Source organism: Raphanus sativus, chromosome 1 (genome assembly GCF_000801105.2).
Source record: "Raphanus sativus cultivar WK10039 chromosome 1, ASM80110v3, whole genome shotgun sequence".
NCBI classification, from domain to species: Eukaryota; Viridiplantae; Streptophyta; class Magnoliopsida; order Brassicales; family Brassicaceae; genus Raphanus; species Raphanus sativus.
Window position 1 is genome coordinate 25980472 of NC_079511.1, and position 16165 is coordinate 25996636.

Sequence of the window (16165 nt, forward strand, 5' to 3'; positions counted from 1 at the left end):
ACACTAAAAAAGGAAAGTAACACAAAATACTAACCTTATTATATATTACTTCCGCAAGAATATTAATTAATACATGTATTAATAAGTTTCCTTATTACAAATATGGTAAATCATTCACTCTTGCTATCATATTGATTACATTGATTAATGCGATTTAACGATTTGTATCTAATTAGGTTGTTTGTTTTTATTAACTTACCTTACTAATATTGATTACTTGCGCAATTTAAAATCATATAAATGCATATCATTTTATGACAATACAAATATAATATATTTACTTAAACAATTTCATTATGCAAATTAAATATATAATTTTAATTATTTATTACATAAATAATTAATATATAATCAAAAAATAATTAAAATATTATTAAAACATTATTAAAATATTATTAAAATAATGAATTCTGTAATATTTAACCCACGGGTCCCGCGAATTACCTGCAAATTTGGGCGGGGCGGGTGCAGATATTTTGAATCTTTCATTCCGGGTCATGCGGATCGAAATTATGAGTCAAAAAACTAGGTGACCCTCGGGTTGGCGGGACGGACGGACTGGATCGACCCGCAGACCCAGCTCTACCCGTATAATTTGAATTTGTATAACGTCCGCACAGGGTGCGGGCCGGCCACCTAGTATTAATATACAATATAAGAGATATAGTATATCTTTGAGAATAAATATTTGATCCGTTATATGCATATATACATATATTTAAAGAATTATATATATATAAGTTATATATATTATATTGTATATAAGTTTTTATTATTTTTATTTACTAAATTTACTAAATTATTTATTAAAGTGTTAACAAGTAAATAACATTATTAATATAATATTATGATTTTATATTTTTAGAATTTTTTATTTATTTTCTAATTTTTTTCATTTATTTTAATAGATTTAATTGGATATCCGGTCAAAATCTAAAAGAAAATAGATATCTGAACAAAGAATACCTTTAAAAATCCAGGTGTCTATTAGGTGCATACCCCTAGTTATACGTACACGTTTGTTTATTTTAGCTCACATTTTGGTTTATCTTTTTTTTGGTTAGTTGACCTGAGAACTAAAAAGCAGCGTCCGGCGATGCTACCACCGGTGGAGAGTCTTCCAATCACGGCGGAAGAGAGACATCTTTCTTTAGGTGACGTTATCTCTCTTTCGATGCAAAATCTAATAGCGTTTGTTTCTAGTCAACGTCCATGGTTGGAGTTTCTAGCATTAGGTTCTGTGGACCGTCCTACCTCTTTCTCTTCCGCGGTCTCGCGCTCAAAAGTCAACCTTCGCCATTTCGTGGTTAACTACTCTCTCGTGACCGCCGCTTCGGTCATACTCTTCTTGGTTAGTGATCCGACGGCTCTTATCACCGTTGCCTCTTTTGCTATCATGTGGTTGCTCTTGTGCTTTTGTAGGGACCATCCTTTGGTCTTGTATGGTCGACAAGTTAGTGACCGGGTGATCTTCTTTGGATTGATCGTCGGCTCGCTTTGGGGGTTGTGGCTCACGCATTGCTTCTTGAGTCTGTTTCTTGGGGTCGTGACAGGTGTCTTGCTTTGTTTGGTACATGCCGTTATACGTAATCCAGGCGACCTCTTTGTACAAGAAGAAGTTGTTGCTCCTTCGAATTTTCTACATTGGAGCTGACAAAATTTGTGCTTATGTTCACTTTTGTACTACGTATACTTTTTGGTTGGTGTACTGTAATCTATTTGATCTTTTTTTTTTGTCACTGTGTGTAATCTATTTGATCATATGAAATAAACCATAATTTCTATGAATGAACAATAACATACAATTTTAAACTAAAGATTTTCAGTTCATTCTGCATAGTAGTTAAATCAACTTCAAAAGGTTATAGAAAATTATCTTTGCTCTTGTAGAATGATATACATTCACTCGGCCAAAGGCCTTATAATATTGCTCAGCTAGAAAATTATGCATGGATCCATTAATTAGGCTTGCAGTTGCACTATCATCATCCTTTATATAGGCTAGAGGCTTTCACAGTCGCTTGCTTCTTTTATGTAACGTACGGTTCATAGCACCATAGCCTCATAGATCCACTAATTAGTCATCCACCACAATGTATTAACCATTATGGTTTCGACCCAATTATTATCTCTTTCGGATTTAGACAGTAATAGTTTTTATGGACATAATCTACCAAGTATATATATTCGTTTGATAAACTGTACATAGTATACATTAAAAGTTATAATTTATGGTATATTTCAACTTTTTGTAAAATTTTGAGAGATTTAGATCTAATTTAGATGCATTGGTGTTTTTCACTTCTGAATCAGCTCTAACACACACACACACCAACATATCTATAAGACTATTTTTAATACAAGGAAATTTTGGGTTGAACCCTGGTTTTAGCTGAAACTCATAATCTTCCAGACCCGAAACCACAATATGGAATATTGATTTATCTCAAATCATTCAATCATGTAACTTTTAAACTTTTTTTGCATTTTTATATTGATTAATCAAAAAATTGATGATCATTTACAAAGAGATTTAAGAGAAGCTTAAGAAAAAACAGACACTAACTTGACAGTAAAAACCAAAAAAAATCATGTCATCTTGTGTAGACATCAAACCATCTTCGAAGTAAACCTGCTAGCTTATGATTCCCGACATATTTCAGAGATGAAATCCTGTTACGTATGGATGCCCGATCAGTGTCTTTGTAGTCAAACAAGGTTTTTGGTGCCGACATGAGTTGCGCTCTTCCAAATCAGATACACTGACGAGTGAAAAAAACATTCTCAGAAGGATAGCATCAAGCTTAGGACGATTCAGTCTCAGGAGAGAGGCGATCGTAATCGACCAGTCTGTATCAGCAGAAGCTCCCAATATATTGGTTGTGAGAGTAGATAGTATAGGTGATAGGACAGACAAAAAATAAGTGGTCCCAACTTTCGTCTCTTTCTCCACAAAAAACACATCTTTGAGTAATTCCCAACTCCTCGTACGAACTCCAATAGAGAGTCTATCTCGAATTGCCAGCCATAGAGTGAAATCTTGGCGAGGAACTCTTGAGTATACCAAACCAACTGATACCACAATACCTCCTGACATATGATCCTTATCTGGTCCCAGGTTCTTGCAGATGAGAAATGATCTTTATATACATCCTCATCATGTCTCCACATAACCACATCCCTGCCCAAAGACACATCCAGCCGTCGAGCATTCTCAATTATATCATAAGTAACCGGAGAGACTCTCCTGCTCGACTTCTCATTTTTCATTCTCCATTCTCACAAACATCAGCAACTAATGCTTGGCGAGGTACCCCAAGATAACGAGGCCCAAGCTCTCATGTTTTATCAATAATTCTTCTCGTCCCTAACCAGTCATCAACCCAAAAATAGCTTGATTCACCATTTCGAATTTCAGTCCGCGAGAAAGAAGAAGCCAATGGTCGTAGTTTAACTTCTAAACTTTTCTTGTGGTGTTTGTTCATCTGAGCTAACACAACTTGGTATGATAGGCTTTTATTAATCGATATATACATAAAAGGCTGTTTATGTTCAAATACAAAACTTATTCACATTGTAATACCGAGACAAATCTATCAACTTGTTATATTTAAAATTTTGCCGAAAATGACTAAATATATATTCAACATCTCTATTACTAGTTATCTATTAAATATTTAGATTTAAATTAGTTGCATTATCTCACCCAAAATGAAATCAACTTTACTAGAAATTTCAAAATATATATATACAGACTATATCTTATTCAGATACAAAATTAATCTCTTGACTAACTTTTTCGATATCGACAAATTCTATATTTATATTTTGAAATATTGCCAAAATATTAACATATATTCAACCCTTTAACACAATTTTGAAAGATTTAAAATTAAATTAGTCGCATTTTTGTTTCAAATGAAATTATCTTTACTAACAAATTAGATATATATGCATGAGTCTAAATCTTTTGGTCAAATACAAAAATTAATCATTTGACCAATTTTTCGATAACGACAAAAAAGTTATAATTATATTTCAAAAATTTACCAAAACCATTAAAATGTATTCAATATTTCCATTATTATTCATAGATTTTTATTTAAAAATAATTTATTTGTATGAAGACTAAGTAAAATAGGAATGAAGTAATTCTAACTTTGGTGGAGAGAAACCTGTATAAATACTAGTCCTTGATATTAGATTTGTAGAAAACATTGCATTGCTTTCCCTTAAATTAAACCCCAAACATGCAAGTTTATATATTTGTATGAGAAAACAATAAAAAAAAAAATCTTTTCAACCTTCTTGTCACCAAAAACAACATGTCGACCGATGAGACTTTAACTGATTCCCAACTTCAACTGGTTCCCGTTTATGGCTCTTCTTTAGAAAACATGAGCGACGGCGAATCCTTTCGTACGGCTTTGTACATTGATCTTGTCGAATACCCTGATATTTTCTGGGACATACTCCCTGATTTTCTCAAAAAAATTGGCAAAACTCTGAAGTGAGTTTTGCATTTTTCCTCCCTCTATTTTTTTTTTTTGTGTGTGTGTTTATACTAAAGAATTATTTTATAATGTGCATCTGACTGAAGGTTTCCTACTGTGTGCGGAGAGAGTCTGGATCTGCATCAGCTTTTCGTGGAGGTCACTAAAAGAGGTGGTCTTCAAATGGTATATCTTTACATCATCTTAGTTTCATAATTAGCATTCTGCCAATTGAACATCAAATTTTAAAGCGTTTGTTGTTTCATTTAATATATATACGTAATACAAGTATATGTGTCTTTGAAATCCTGGTGTGATTGATTCTAGGTGATCATGAATCGTAAGGCCAAAGAGGTGATTAGCACATTTAACTTGAAGAAACCATTGACCAACGCAGCATATGTTGTAAAGAGGCATTATCTGAGGATGCTCTTTGAATTCGAACATGTGTATTTCTTCGACCAACCACTTTCTTCATTCTGGGAGAGAGGTCTGATAATAATCACAATACTACTAATAATATTTTTTAATTTATTTTACTCTGAGATTAACAACCTTTTTTGTTTTTTTTTTCACAGAAGATGTGAAGCGCCTTGTCGAGAACGGTGTACAGGACAAAGGTAATCAACTTTCAGGCATACAACTTGGCTCCAGGATTGAAGGGATGATCGATGGGAAGTTTGAAACGGGCTATCTTGTGACCATGAAGATGGGATCACAGGAGCTCACAGGAGTGCTTTACCACTCTGCTCCTCCCGAAACTCCTCGAAGACGCAAGAAGAAAGCAAAACTGTCTCATGTGAATTCTTTGCTCCCTAAGGTCAACATAAGCGGTTATAACTTCTTCTTCGCTGAGGAGTACAAGAGGCTTAAGGCTGCGTACGCTGGGCAGGAACGTTCCCTCGTCAAGGAGATCGCGAATAAGTGGAGGAACCTCTCTCCATCTGATAGAGAGGTAACAAGTAAATAAAACATAAGTAATGATATTTATTTTAATGGGTTTTTATTTTCTTGAATGATTTTATGAAAATAGGTTTATCAAGAAAAAGGGGCTAAAGATAAAGAGAGATACAAGACACAGATGGCTGCGTACTTATCCTTCCTTGATATTGGTGCGGCGGGAAGTGTTGTTGCGACTGATGATGCTGTGGCTGAGGCTCAAGCTCAAGCTGAGGATGAGGCCGAGGAGGGTCTCTAGTCTGTCTTATCTGCTTTATTTTTCAGCATTTTATAATTTAATAATAAGTTGTAGAGTTGGCCATAGGTTTACATGCGTGTAATCTTTGCCAACTTTTACATGGGTTGTTGTCTTTCTTTGTTCTTGTTTTTCTCTGTTTTGCAACTTTTGTGTCTGTCTCTCTGTTTTTATGTTTCCATTTGACAACTTTTAATTAAATCATAAGTTATTTTACTTTCTTAGTATGTTATTTCTGCAATTTTTCTTATAATTTTCTGTTAACATCATTTTAATTTTATTAAGGTACGGCATTAGCCATAAAATAATAAGTCCTGAATTAAAATGGGTACTATAATTAATAAATGCATAACAAAAAAGAATGAATACGAATATAATAAAGCTTAAGAAATCAGTGGATTAGAGATTTTATTTTCTTGAAAATATCTAAAACCATATCCATATCATTCCTATTTAAGAGATTTCTATGATAGTATAAGAATGTTATATTTTCTTCCATTTATAGAAAAAAATATATTTTTCCTTTATACTTAGAAATAAATATAACAGTCCTGTAGAATAGAAGAAATATAGCATTGAATACATTGAAACAAAATCCTATCTCTGTTTTGTCCTAATTTAGATATGAGCTGGAAATGTTGTAAGCGATTAAAAATATTAACTTATAATTTCTGTTAACATCAGTTTAGTTTAAAACTAAATATTGACCCGTCCGATTGGACGGGTGGATATTTATTTTATATTTTTAGTTTTTTTTGTTTATATTAAATGATATATTTTAATATTTAAATATAAATTTAAATTGAAAATTAATCTTTACAGTTATACTAAAAATTAAAATTAAAATTTTAATAAATATTCTGATATAAATTTTAAATTGTTTAATTAAAATAATATGGAAGTGGGGCATAATTTTTTTCCAATTTCAAAATCTTAGCATCCTTTAAAAGCAAAGAAAATAAATTTATAAATACATAAAATATATAAACATATTTGAATCTATAGTTTCTATTAAAATAAATTTGGTAAAGAAAAATAGTCTTGCATCGTTTTTGTTTATTTCTAGAGCTTGACCCGAAACTATATAAATATTTGCTTTCACTTTAAATTTTTTCTTTTTACTAATGGTATACTATATATCTATTTCTGAAGTTAAAATGTATTACATAATTGTTAATATAACATTTTAAAACATAAAAAATATTTATTACCTTAAAATAATTATATTTTGTGATTTTAATCGTCTATTATATCAGGGTGCATCATATATTATGAAAGAATTATACTAATTATATATGAATAAATTATTTTATATTTTATTTATATGTTATATAAATTGATGATGTGTGATTTTTTTATTTTATTATTTATTAGTAAAATATTTAATATGAAAATACGAAATATATTAAGAAATCTATTTTGGTTAATATTTGATCAAGAAAATCTATTATTTAAATTAAGAAAAGACATCAATGCTTAGATATATTATTTAAATTAGGAAATGGCAAGCATAATTAAATATAAGTTCAATAAATATCTCAATAGTAAAACTAAGGTTTTTTTTTATTTTGTACTTCTCTTTTAATAATATAGATATTTGCCAAACTGACCTAAAAATTAACTTAAAAGGCAAAAATATACATCAAATTCAATCAAATGCAAAAGTGAACCAAAACCGTAGTGAAATTATAACCATCATCTTGTAACCAAACAAAAAACATGTAATCATTTTTACGATTAACCCAGTAAAATCTTCTCAAGTTAGTGAAGTCTTCTATGTTTATCATGTAATTATAAATTATATAAATTTAGATTTACTAAAATTGAATTATATTCAACATAGATGAATGAATATAGATTATAAGTCATGATTGCCATTGGTTTAGGATTTGGTAATATATGATTTAGTACTGTTTGTATTTTTAGGGTCAGATTTTAGAATCTTAAAAAAAATTGACGTATATGTGTAATTTTGTAAATATTAAAAACTTTATAAAATCTTATCTTTAATGAAATGTTTCTTACTATTTAGTTAGTTATTTGATTCTAGATTTCAAGAGACTTATTGGGAAAACTTCAAAAATATGATGCATTTAGAAGAATTCTTGTGAAGTCTTCTAAGATATTTAATCTAGTGAATTTTATGTTAGAAGACTTTCCAAAAAGTCTTTAGAACCAAAAATATTTAAACTAATTGGCATTTTAGTCTCTTTATATAAAGAAAACTTATGCGTTTTATCTTTTCTTTTTAAATGACTATGTAATGTTTCTCATTCTCAAACTCTTCAACTTCTTTCTAATCTTTTTGAACGTGAAAACAACAAACTTTATATAAATTTCTCATTTTCATGGTTTTCATCTTCCACTCTTTTAAAAGTAGATCTATAAATATTAGATATATATTTTGTGTGTGTTTATATGTTAAGTTCCAAAAAATATAGATTCAACCTAATATGATTGTTTTACCTATTATTTAAGCATAAAAGCTCTATTTTGAAGCTGTTTTTGGTTTTGAAGCTATTTTAAACTTTTTGTCATGCATGTTTTCAGATTTGAGAACAATATCAGACTTTGGAATTTTTTAACAGATTTCTCCACAAGAGTTTTCTCCAAGTCTCCTCGAGAAATTTACTATGCAAATAGCCAAAATTGTTAAGTTTATTTATTCACAATTATCTTTTTGTGGTTTTGTATGTTAAATCTAAAAAAGTTATAGATTCAACTTAATGTGCTTATTTCATATTATTTCAGCTTAAAATATTGTTTATAATGGTTTCTCTTTCTTTCTGTTGGGATTCGAGACTACGTCAGAGACTACCTCAGAGACTACTTCAGGGACTTCGTCAGTCAAGATTTGGTGATGGAAATCAAACAAGATCGCATAGCTTAAACCAAGACAAGGATGTCATATTAGGAAAATGAAATATCAATTTATTGAAGGTGATAGGTTCCTGGAAATATTACTTCTCATGGAGTTATGGAAGTTGCAAGTATTTTGGAATATTTCCTAATAGGTTTATGGAAATGGGCGAATGCCCTGATCCAACTAGGTTAATGTAATAAACTCCTACTATATAAGAGGAGCTCGTGTGCACTCTTTTCTCGAACCTTGGCAAGGTCCGAAAGGTCCAGATGTGACCAAGCAAGCTGATTTATGGCTTGTGAGAGAGAGAGAGAGAGAGAGGTGTTATGTCTTTGTACTTGAGATTATAGTGAATTGCCTCATTACCAGGCCCCAGGGACGTAATCACGTTTAGGTGAACCCTGGAATATCAAATTCTTGTGTCTATCTTCTATAATTCCGTGTTCTTCTTCTGTTCTCCATAGATCTACAAACTCATACTTTCTAACGTACTACGACAAGTGCATCAGAGAGTGCTTCGGCGAGTTTGTGTGGTGAGTTTTCCCAACAAAGTGGTATCAGAGCCTTAGGTGGTGTTGTTCTTAATGTCTACTAAAGTAAGAATTGAGGTGGAGCGGTTCAATGGGAAGGGAGACTTCTCGTTGTGGAAGAAGAGGATGCTTGTGCATCTGTCTGTCCTTGGTCTAAAGGATGTATTAGAAGAGTCCGGGTCACCTTCTGTCTCAGCGATGAAGAAGGATGAAGACGAGGATGTTTACAGGGAGCGGTTGGTGAAAGAGGAAGCTGAAAGGCTTGGAAGATCAGAGACGGTGATGAATCTGATCAGTCTCAGTGTGGGAGATCATGTGTTAAGGAAGATCAAGTTGTGTACTTCAGCGGCTTCTTCATGGTCTGTGCTGGAGATGTTATTTCTTTCCAAGACTCTACTGGATATAATTCACTTGCATCACATATTATATATCTTCAAGATGGTTGATACTCGGAGTATGAGAAGATCAATGGCTTCTGGAAGATGTTGTCTTACCTGTCAAGCGTGAATGTAACTGTGTCAGAGGAGGTACAAGGACGATTCTTTGTTTGAATCTGCTACCTTCACAGTTCGGCTCTCTCAAAGAAACGCTTAAGTACGGCAAGGATGTTTTGTCGTTGTAAGAGGTGACGGTGCTGCAAGGTCTAAAGATCAAGATCCTTAAATCTTTAGGGTTTCACATGATGATGGTGAAGGATATTATGCTAGAGGCGAGTCTGAGAAAAGGGATCTTGTGAGGAAGGATATGGTCGGTTCTAGATCAAGCTCAGGGTCTAGAATTACCTGCTGGTTCTGCGAGAAGCAGGGGTACACCAGGAATAACTGTTATGTTACAAAGAAGAAGTATGACAAAGAAGCTGAAGCAACGGGTGTGATAGATCCTGGTCCAGAGGGTGATGCACTATCGGTAACAGATACGCAGCGTCATGATAAGTGGGTTTTGTTCTGGATGTTCTTACTACAGGACGTGTAGGAGGGATTGTTTTCACATGGTTCAAGAGCTGACTTCAGGGAAAGTACTTCTTGGTAATGATTGCGCGGTAGGAGTGCAATGGATTGGTACAATCAATAAAGCTTATGGAGGCTCAGTTAAGACATTGGAATCTCGGTTTATTAAGCTTGGAGCATAGTGACAGACGTGGGAAGACTAAGTTTTACAAGCATGGTAAGCTAGCTCTTCAAGGAACTGTGTCTCAGTCATTGTACCTGTTAGATGGAGAAACTACATCAGGTGGAATATATAGCAGTGGCAGAAAGAAACCATCTATGGATGAGACAGTCTTGTGACATAAACGTCTTGAGCACATGAATATGAAGAATCTACAGATTCTTGCCCCAGAAGGGGGTGATCGATAAGGAGGACGATTGGAGTTTTGGAGTTCTGTGAGAGTTTTGGAAAACATGATACATGTAAAGCTCTCAGGTATGTACATGCGGTTTTGTGTGTGGATCTCCAAATGTAACTTCAAGCCTGGTGTGGATGTTACCCTCAAGGTGACCTTGTGAATGGTGGTCTTGTTGTCGAAAGTCTTCTTAACCAAGGGAGTTAAGCGGCGTGTTCCGTTGGTACAGACGGCGGTGCAAGATGGGTATTGAGTATTTTTGCTGGAAGGTTGAAGAATCACTGGTTTAGGTGGTCCTTGTTTTAGGAGGGTGGTTATAATACTGTAATCCACAGTTTTATATTATTGATGAGGACACTACGTCAGACCAGAAGTTGAGACTTCAGGTGGAGTTGTTGACCAAACGGCTGATATAGTTGCTGACGAAGATGTTGAACAAGGTGACGCTGCATCAGATCGGAAGTTGAGACTTCAGGTGGAGCTGTTGACGAAACAGCTGACATAGCTATTGATGCAGATGTTAAACAAGGTAAAAGTCTTGAAGGATGTCGGCTAGGAATGGATAGAGTATGAAGAAGAATAGTGCCACCTGCACGGTACTCTGTGTCCAAGGATGTAGCAGGTTTTATGCTATATGTAGCTGATGAGGTATGTGCTGAAGAATCTCGAGACAATCATGGAGCGATGAGCAGCAAAACAAATTGGTCAATGGGATGAATCATGGGGTGAAGAGATGACTTCACTGGATAAGAACCAAATCTGGAAACTTGTGAGAAGGTCTGAGAAGCGTGAAGCGATTGGCTGCAAGTGGATGTGTTAAACTGGAGTATGGTACAACTGGTGTTGAGAAGCCTGGATTCGAGGCTTGGTTAAGTTGCAAAGGGATATTCTCAGAGAAAGAGAATTGATTATCAAGATGTGTTCTCACCCATCGTGAGACATGTATCTGTGAGGTTTTCTGCTACAGAGAACTTTGACTTTGAGCAACTTGGTGTAAACCGGCCTTTCTTCATGGAGTATTTGAAGAATGGATTTACATGAAGCAACCAAAAAGATTTCAGCTTAATGGAAGAGAAGATCATGTGTGTCTACTTTATAAGAGGAGTGTTGTAACACTTGTTGGTGTACACTTCAGAGCGTCTGCTGTAGTAGATGATGAAGCAGATATGAATGGATGATATTCCATGTACAAGGAGTGATCTGTTATATGGGTTGGTTAGCAGGTTTATGAGTAAGCCTTGGATGGTTCATTGGACTGCGTGGGAGTTGAGATATCTCACGGGAACACAAGATCAGACTATGCTTCAGAGAAGAATGAAGTGTTTATGGTTGAAAGATTTTGTGATTCAGATCTTTGCTTCTTGTTTTGGACAAAAGATTGTTAATCTCGGATTATGTTTACATGGCTGGTGGTGATACAATCAACTGGAGATCAAGACTACAAACTGTAGTGACTCTGTCAACGACTAAATCAGAGTGTATGGCACTGGTTGGAGGTGTCATAGAAGTGGCGCTGGTAGGAGGTGTCATGGAAGGAATGTGGTTAAAAGTGGCTTAGTGTAAGAGTTTGGATTCAAGCAAGACACGGTGGTGATATCGTGTGACTCTCAACGTTCATTGTTTCCAGTAAATAACAATGTGGATCGTGAGAAGGCTAAGCACGACAGCAGAAAGTTGCACTTCATCAAGAATATCGCTCAAGGTGATGCAAGTGTGTAGAAGTTATGTACTTCAAGGGATTCTGCTGATATTGAAACCAAGGTGGTTCCTGAGTTTAAGGAAGCTGTTAAATTTCTTGGGATGGTCGAGAGCATCGACTTCATCTGGCAAAGCACGAGTTTGCTTAACTAAGTAGTGGATCATGTTTGATGTCATCAAGGTGGAGTTTGTTGGGATTCGAGACTACGTCAGAGACTACCTCAGAGACTACGTCAGCGAATACTTCAGGGACTTCGTCAGTCAAGATTTGGTGATGGAAATCAAACAAGATCGCATAGCTTAAACCAAGACAAGGATGTCATATTAGAAAAAGGAAATATCACTTTATTGAAGGTGATAGGTTCCTGGAAATATTACTTCTCATGGAGTTATGGAAGTTGCAAGTATTTTGGAATATTTCCTAATAGGTTTATGGAAAGGGGCGAATGCCCTAATCCAACTAGGTTAATGTAATAAACTCCTACTATATAAGAGGAGCTCGTGTGCACTCTTCTCTCGAACCTTGGCAAGGTCCGAAAGGTCCAGATGTGACCAAGCAAGCTGACTTGTGGCTTGTGAGAGAGAGAGAAAGAGGTGCTATGTCTTTGTACTTGAGATTATAGTGAATTGCCTCATTGCCAGGCCCCAGGGACGTAACCACGTTTAGGTGAACCATGGGATATCAAATTCTTGTGTCTATCTTCTATAATTCCGTGTTCTTCTTTTGTTCTCCATAGATCTACAAACTCATACTTTCTAACGTACTACGACAACTGCATCAGAGAGTGCTTCAGCGAGTTTGTGTGGTAAGTTTTTCCAACACTTTCAAAAAAGTAAGATTTATATCACTAATTTTTTATATATTCATGTATTGTGTGTGTTAAACCAAATAAAATATAAATTCAAAATAATTGTGATTATAGAATTTTATTATTATTTTAGTTGAAAAGGCTCGAGTTTCAAATAATATAAAGTATTTTTTTGGTTTGTAAGTTAGATTCAAATAAAAGTATATAATAAATTTATTGTGATTGTTTTATTCTTATTTAAGCTTACAAGTTTTTTTTTGAAAACTTTCTCTCATTGAAATCATTTTTAACTATGCATGTTTTTCAAATTTGAAGAATATATATTAGAATTTGTAGCAGACTTCTTGAATGGCTTTTCGAAGGCTTTTCAAGCAGACTTCTTGGGAAACTTCACACAAATTAAGAGCACATAAAAAATTGAGAAAGAACCTTAGATTTTAAGTGAAATTTGACCACAAATTGGAAGTCTCGTTGAAAATTTTAGTTTTCTCTTAGGATTAGGAGACTCTTGTTTTGATAGTTTATATAGTAATGTAAATAATCTACCCACTTTATTTCCAGTCTATTAAAAAATATTTATCTAATGCTTAATTCTTTCATTCAAATCGTTGTAATAAAAAATTATTGTTTTCTGTGTAAATAGTTTGTTAAGATTATGATTGTGCAACCTAAAGGGAGACTTATAATAATACAATAGTTGACACAATTTAACCTAACAAATATAACAATAGGTTTATAAGAGCATGCCCATTAAAAGTTTTAAACTAAAGTTCACACGAATCACAAAAAAAAATATTAAAATAAGTTAACTTTGTTGAATCTTTCTCTTGCAAGTTCTTCCCAATAATTCTGTATCATCACTATTTCGCGGGTCCCACAACATGTGGCGGTCCGCAGTTAGTTCGATTACTAATTTTAAAAAATAAAATAAAAAAATCAAACAGTAAAAAAATATAATAATTTTTGTTTTTGAACTTTCGCATATAGAATTTACTGATGGAGATGCTCTAACAATAATATAAGTTTCAAAGCAAACAAAAACATAAAATAAATTCATAACACGATAATATAAGTTCCAAAGCATAAAAAACATAATAATAATGCATACCAATAGATATAGATAAATAGTAGACTTTGGTTATTTGCATTATCAACCACAAAATTCCAAAAGTTACTTTTTACCAACTATTCTTGGTAGAATACACGTGACTAAAGTATCATATGCAAAAATATACAATAAAACAAATTATCAAAAATAGAACATCATATTTAAATTAAATTAAAATACATTAGCAAACATAGAACATCATCTATAGAAGTCTTTTCGAAGGAAGTCTTGTTTCGTAAATAATATTGGCTTATATTTGTTTTGAAGACTTCTACAGATTTTTTCTCTAATAAATATATTAGTTTTATAATTGACTGAAATTTTGCAATAGTCTGAAATTTTTTATAGAAGTCTTCTAGCATGAAATCTCTAAAGTGTCGCAAAAAAATCTATGTAAATTACTTTTGAAATTTATGTGCATTTAGAGTTTGAAATTGATTGTTAATGATTGTTAGTGAAATAATGATAATTGATGATATTGTAAATAGTTGATGAAAATAAAAATGATTGAGTAAAATAATTATTTCTAAAACAATAGTGATATTTTTGTGAATAACTTGAACTTCTCTATTCTCTATGAATAAAGTAAAGGAAAATTTCAAAAAAAAGAGTTAATTTTGCTCAAGTTTTAGTTGGTTTTTACAAAAAAAATGTCATTTAATTTATAAAGGCATGGCGTTAGCCATGAAATAATACATACGGCATAAAAATGGGTACAATAATGAAATGCATAGCCAAAAAAAATGAAGTTTCTGAAATCAAATGGATTAGAGATTTCAATGTTTCATGAAAATATAGAGAAACTAAGCACTTAAGCATACCATAGCTTCTCACTAACGATTTTTATCTCTTTTACCATTGTGTTTATCAAATTTAATCTCTGACTAGGAAATATAAATGTTGCAAAGCGAAAGAGACAAGGGAAAGAAGGATAACAGATTATGTAGCTTGCGATACAAGTCAAACATATACAGACACACTGAAACAGAAATTGAAAAAAAAAGAATCAGCCAAAGAAGCTAGGATCATAGCCATTGCTAGAGGTGGCCAAGACGTAGTAAGCAACGATGTGACCAATAGAACCCCAAGCAAGAACATCCACGATGTTGAATCCAACTGGATCGTTCGACTTCAAGAGGCTAACGTACTCCTTGGCACGATCATCTCCGGCTTCGAAGTGGGTTTTACCGTTCTGCTCCGGCACCTGTTTGGCCACGTTCTCCCTCTGGAAGTTGAAGAAGACGAACCGGCCTAGGAAGAGGGAGAGACCGGTGCTGAGGCTTATGACCACGGATGGGCTGAGCTCGGCTTTCACGACGGCGGATGAGGAAGATCTTCTCCCGGAGGTGGTGGATAGCTTGGGTAAGGCGGAGGAGGAGCCACCGAGGCGGAGAGGACGGAGGCCGTGGAATGAGATGGAGTTTGGGTTTTGGTGGGAGAATGCGGCGGTGGTTGCGGGAGTGAGCAAAGCAGATGCGCTTGTCGCCATGTTATCTTCTTCTTCTTCTTCTTCTTCTTCTTTGGAGAGAATGAGTGGTTTTGGATTTATGATCTTAAGCTTTGGAGGAGAGACAGATACAAGATTTTTTTGTCGTGAGGATATCATCAATTTCGGGTTTATGATGTGGCATTCTCTCGTTGGTTCTTTCTGGATTATGAGATTTCCGACCAATAATTTTTGTTACAGCTCCTCCTTGTTTAGATTATCTTTCATAAATCTTCGCTATGTTTCTTTTGTTACAGTTTTATCCCCAAGGACATTGTGAAAGTTAGCATAGGGGGTCTTTTGATTTTCGGGTTAGTGAATTTCAGTCTCTTTCGAATAGTATAATAGTTCAATTTGGATTCAATTCGAGTATAGTCAGATATGGTTTGGGTTTAGTAATATTTCTAAAAATGAATTAAACCCAGATTTCGGATTTAAATCGAGTTTTCGATTCCAAAATATTATTTTATAATTAATTAAATCCAAAAATCAAATAAACTAAGCATGTGAGTTAATTATTCATGTAAGTATTAAAAATTAGACTATTTTGGATATTTATTCAAAATTAAGTTTAGTTTGGTTTTCTAAAATTTTTAAAAATTTAAGTTTTTTCGCATATCTATTCGAATTTGATACGATTC

At 33.6% G+C, this 16165-nt stretch overlaps 3 protein-coding genes across 3 annotated transcripts; 2 read left to right on the forward strand and 1 right to left on the reverse strand.

The window, feature by feature from the left end:
• Positions 1-1033: 1033 nt before the first annotated feature.
• LOC108857494 (PRA1 family protein G1) lies at positions 1034-1788 on the forward strand. Its single transcript, XM_018631486.2, has one exon. The coding sequence runs from the start codon at positions 1097-1099 to the stop codon at positions 1652-1654; it is 558 nt and encodes a 185-aa protein (XP_018486988.1). The 5' UTR covers positions 1034-1096; the 3' UTR covers positions 1655-1788.
• Positions 1789-4234: 2446 nt separating this feature from the next.
• Positions 4235-5908, forward strand: LOC108856789 (putative high mobility group B protein 11). The gene is made up of 5 exons (XM_018630678.2): positions 4235-4510; positions 4601-4679; positions 4821-4983; positions 5072-5448; positions 5527-5908. Exons 1-5 carry the CDS (start codon positions 4326-4328, stop codon positions 5689-5691), a joined length of 969 nt encoding a protein of 322 aa, XP_018486180.1. The 5' UTR covers positions 4235-4325; the 3' UTR covers positions 5692-5908.
• Positions 5909-14951: 9043 nt separating this feature from the next.
• Positions 14952-15605, reverse strand: LOC108805077 (photosystem I reaction center subunit V, chloroplastic). Its single transcript, XM_018577036.2, has one exon. It carries the CDS (start codon positions 15525-15527, stop codon positions 15045-15047), a length of 483 nt encoding a protein of 160 aa, XP_018432538.1. The 5' UTR covers positions 15528-15605; the 3' UTR covers positions 14952-15044.
• Between the last annotated feature and the right edge of the window lie 560 nt (positions 15606-16165).

What these genes read in the sequence shown, in the direction of transcription:
- LOC108857494 (XM_018631486.2), top strand. Translation starts at nt 1,097, where the DNA reads ATGCTACCACCGGTGGAGAGTCTTCCAATCACGGCGGAAGAGAGACAT.
- LOC108856789 (XM_018630678.2), top strand. Translation starts at nt 4,326, where the DNA reads ATGTCGACCGATGAGACTTTAACTGATTCCCAACTTCAACTGGTTCCC. An exon ending in AAAGAGGTGGTCTTCAAATG is followed by an intron (nt 4,680 to 4,820) that starts GTATATCTTTAC and finishes GATTGATTCTAG; the next exon opens with GTGATCATGAATCGTAAGGC. An exon ending in TTCTTCATTCTGGGAGAGAG is followed by an intron (nt 4,984 to 5,071) that starts GTCTGATAATAA and finishes TTTTTTTCACAG; the next exon opens with AAGATGTGAAGCGCCTTGTC.
- LOC108805077 (XM_018577036.2), bottom strand. Translation starts at nt 15,527, where the DNA reads ATGGCGACAAGCGCATCTGCTTTGCTCACTCCCGCAACCACCGCCGCA.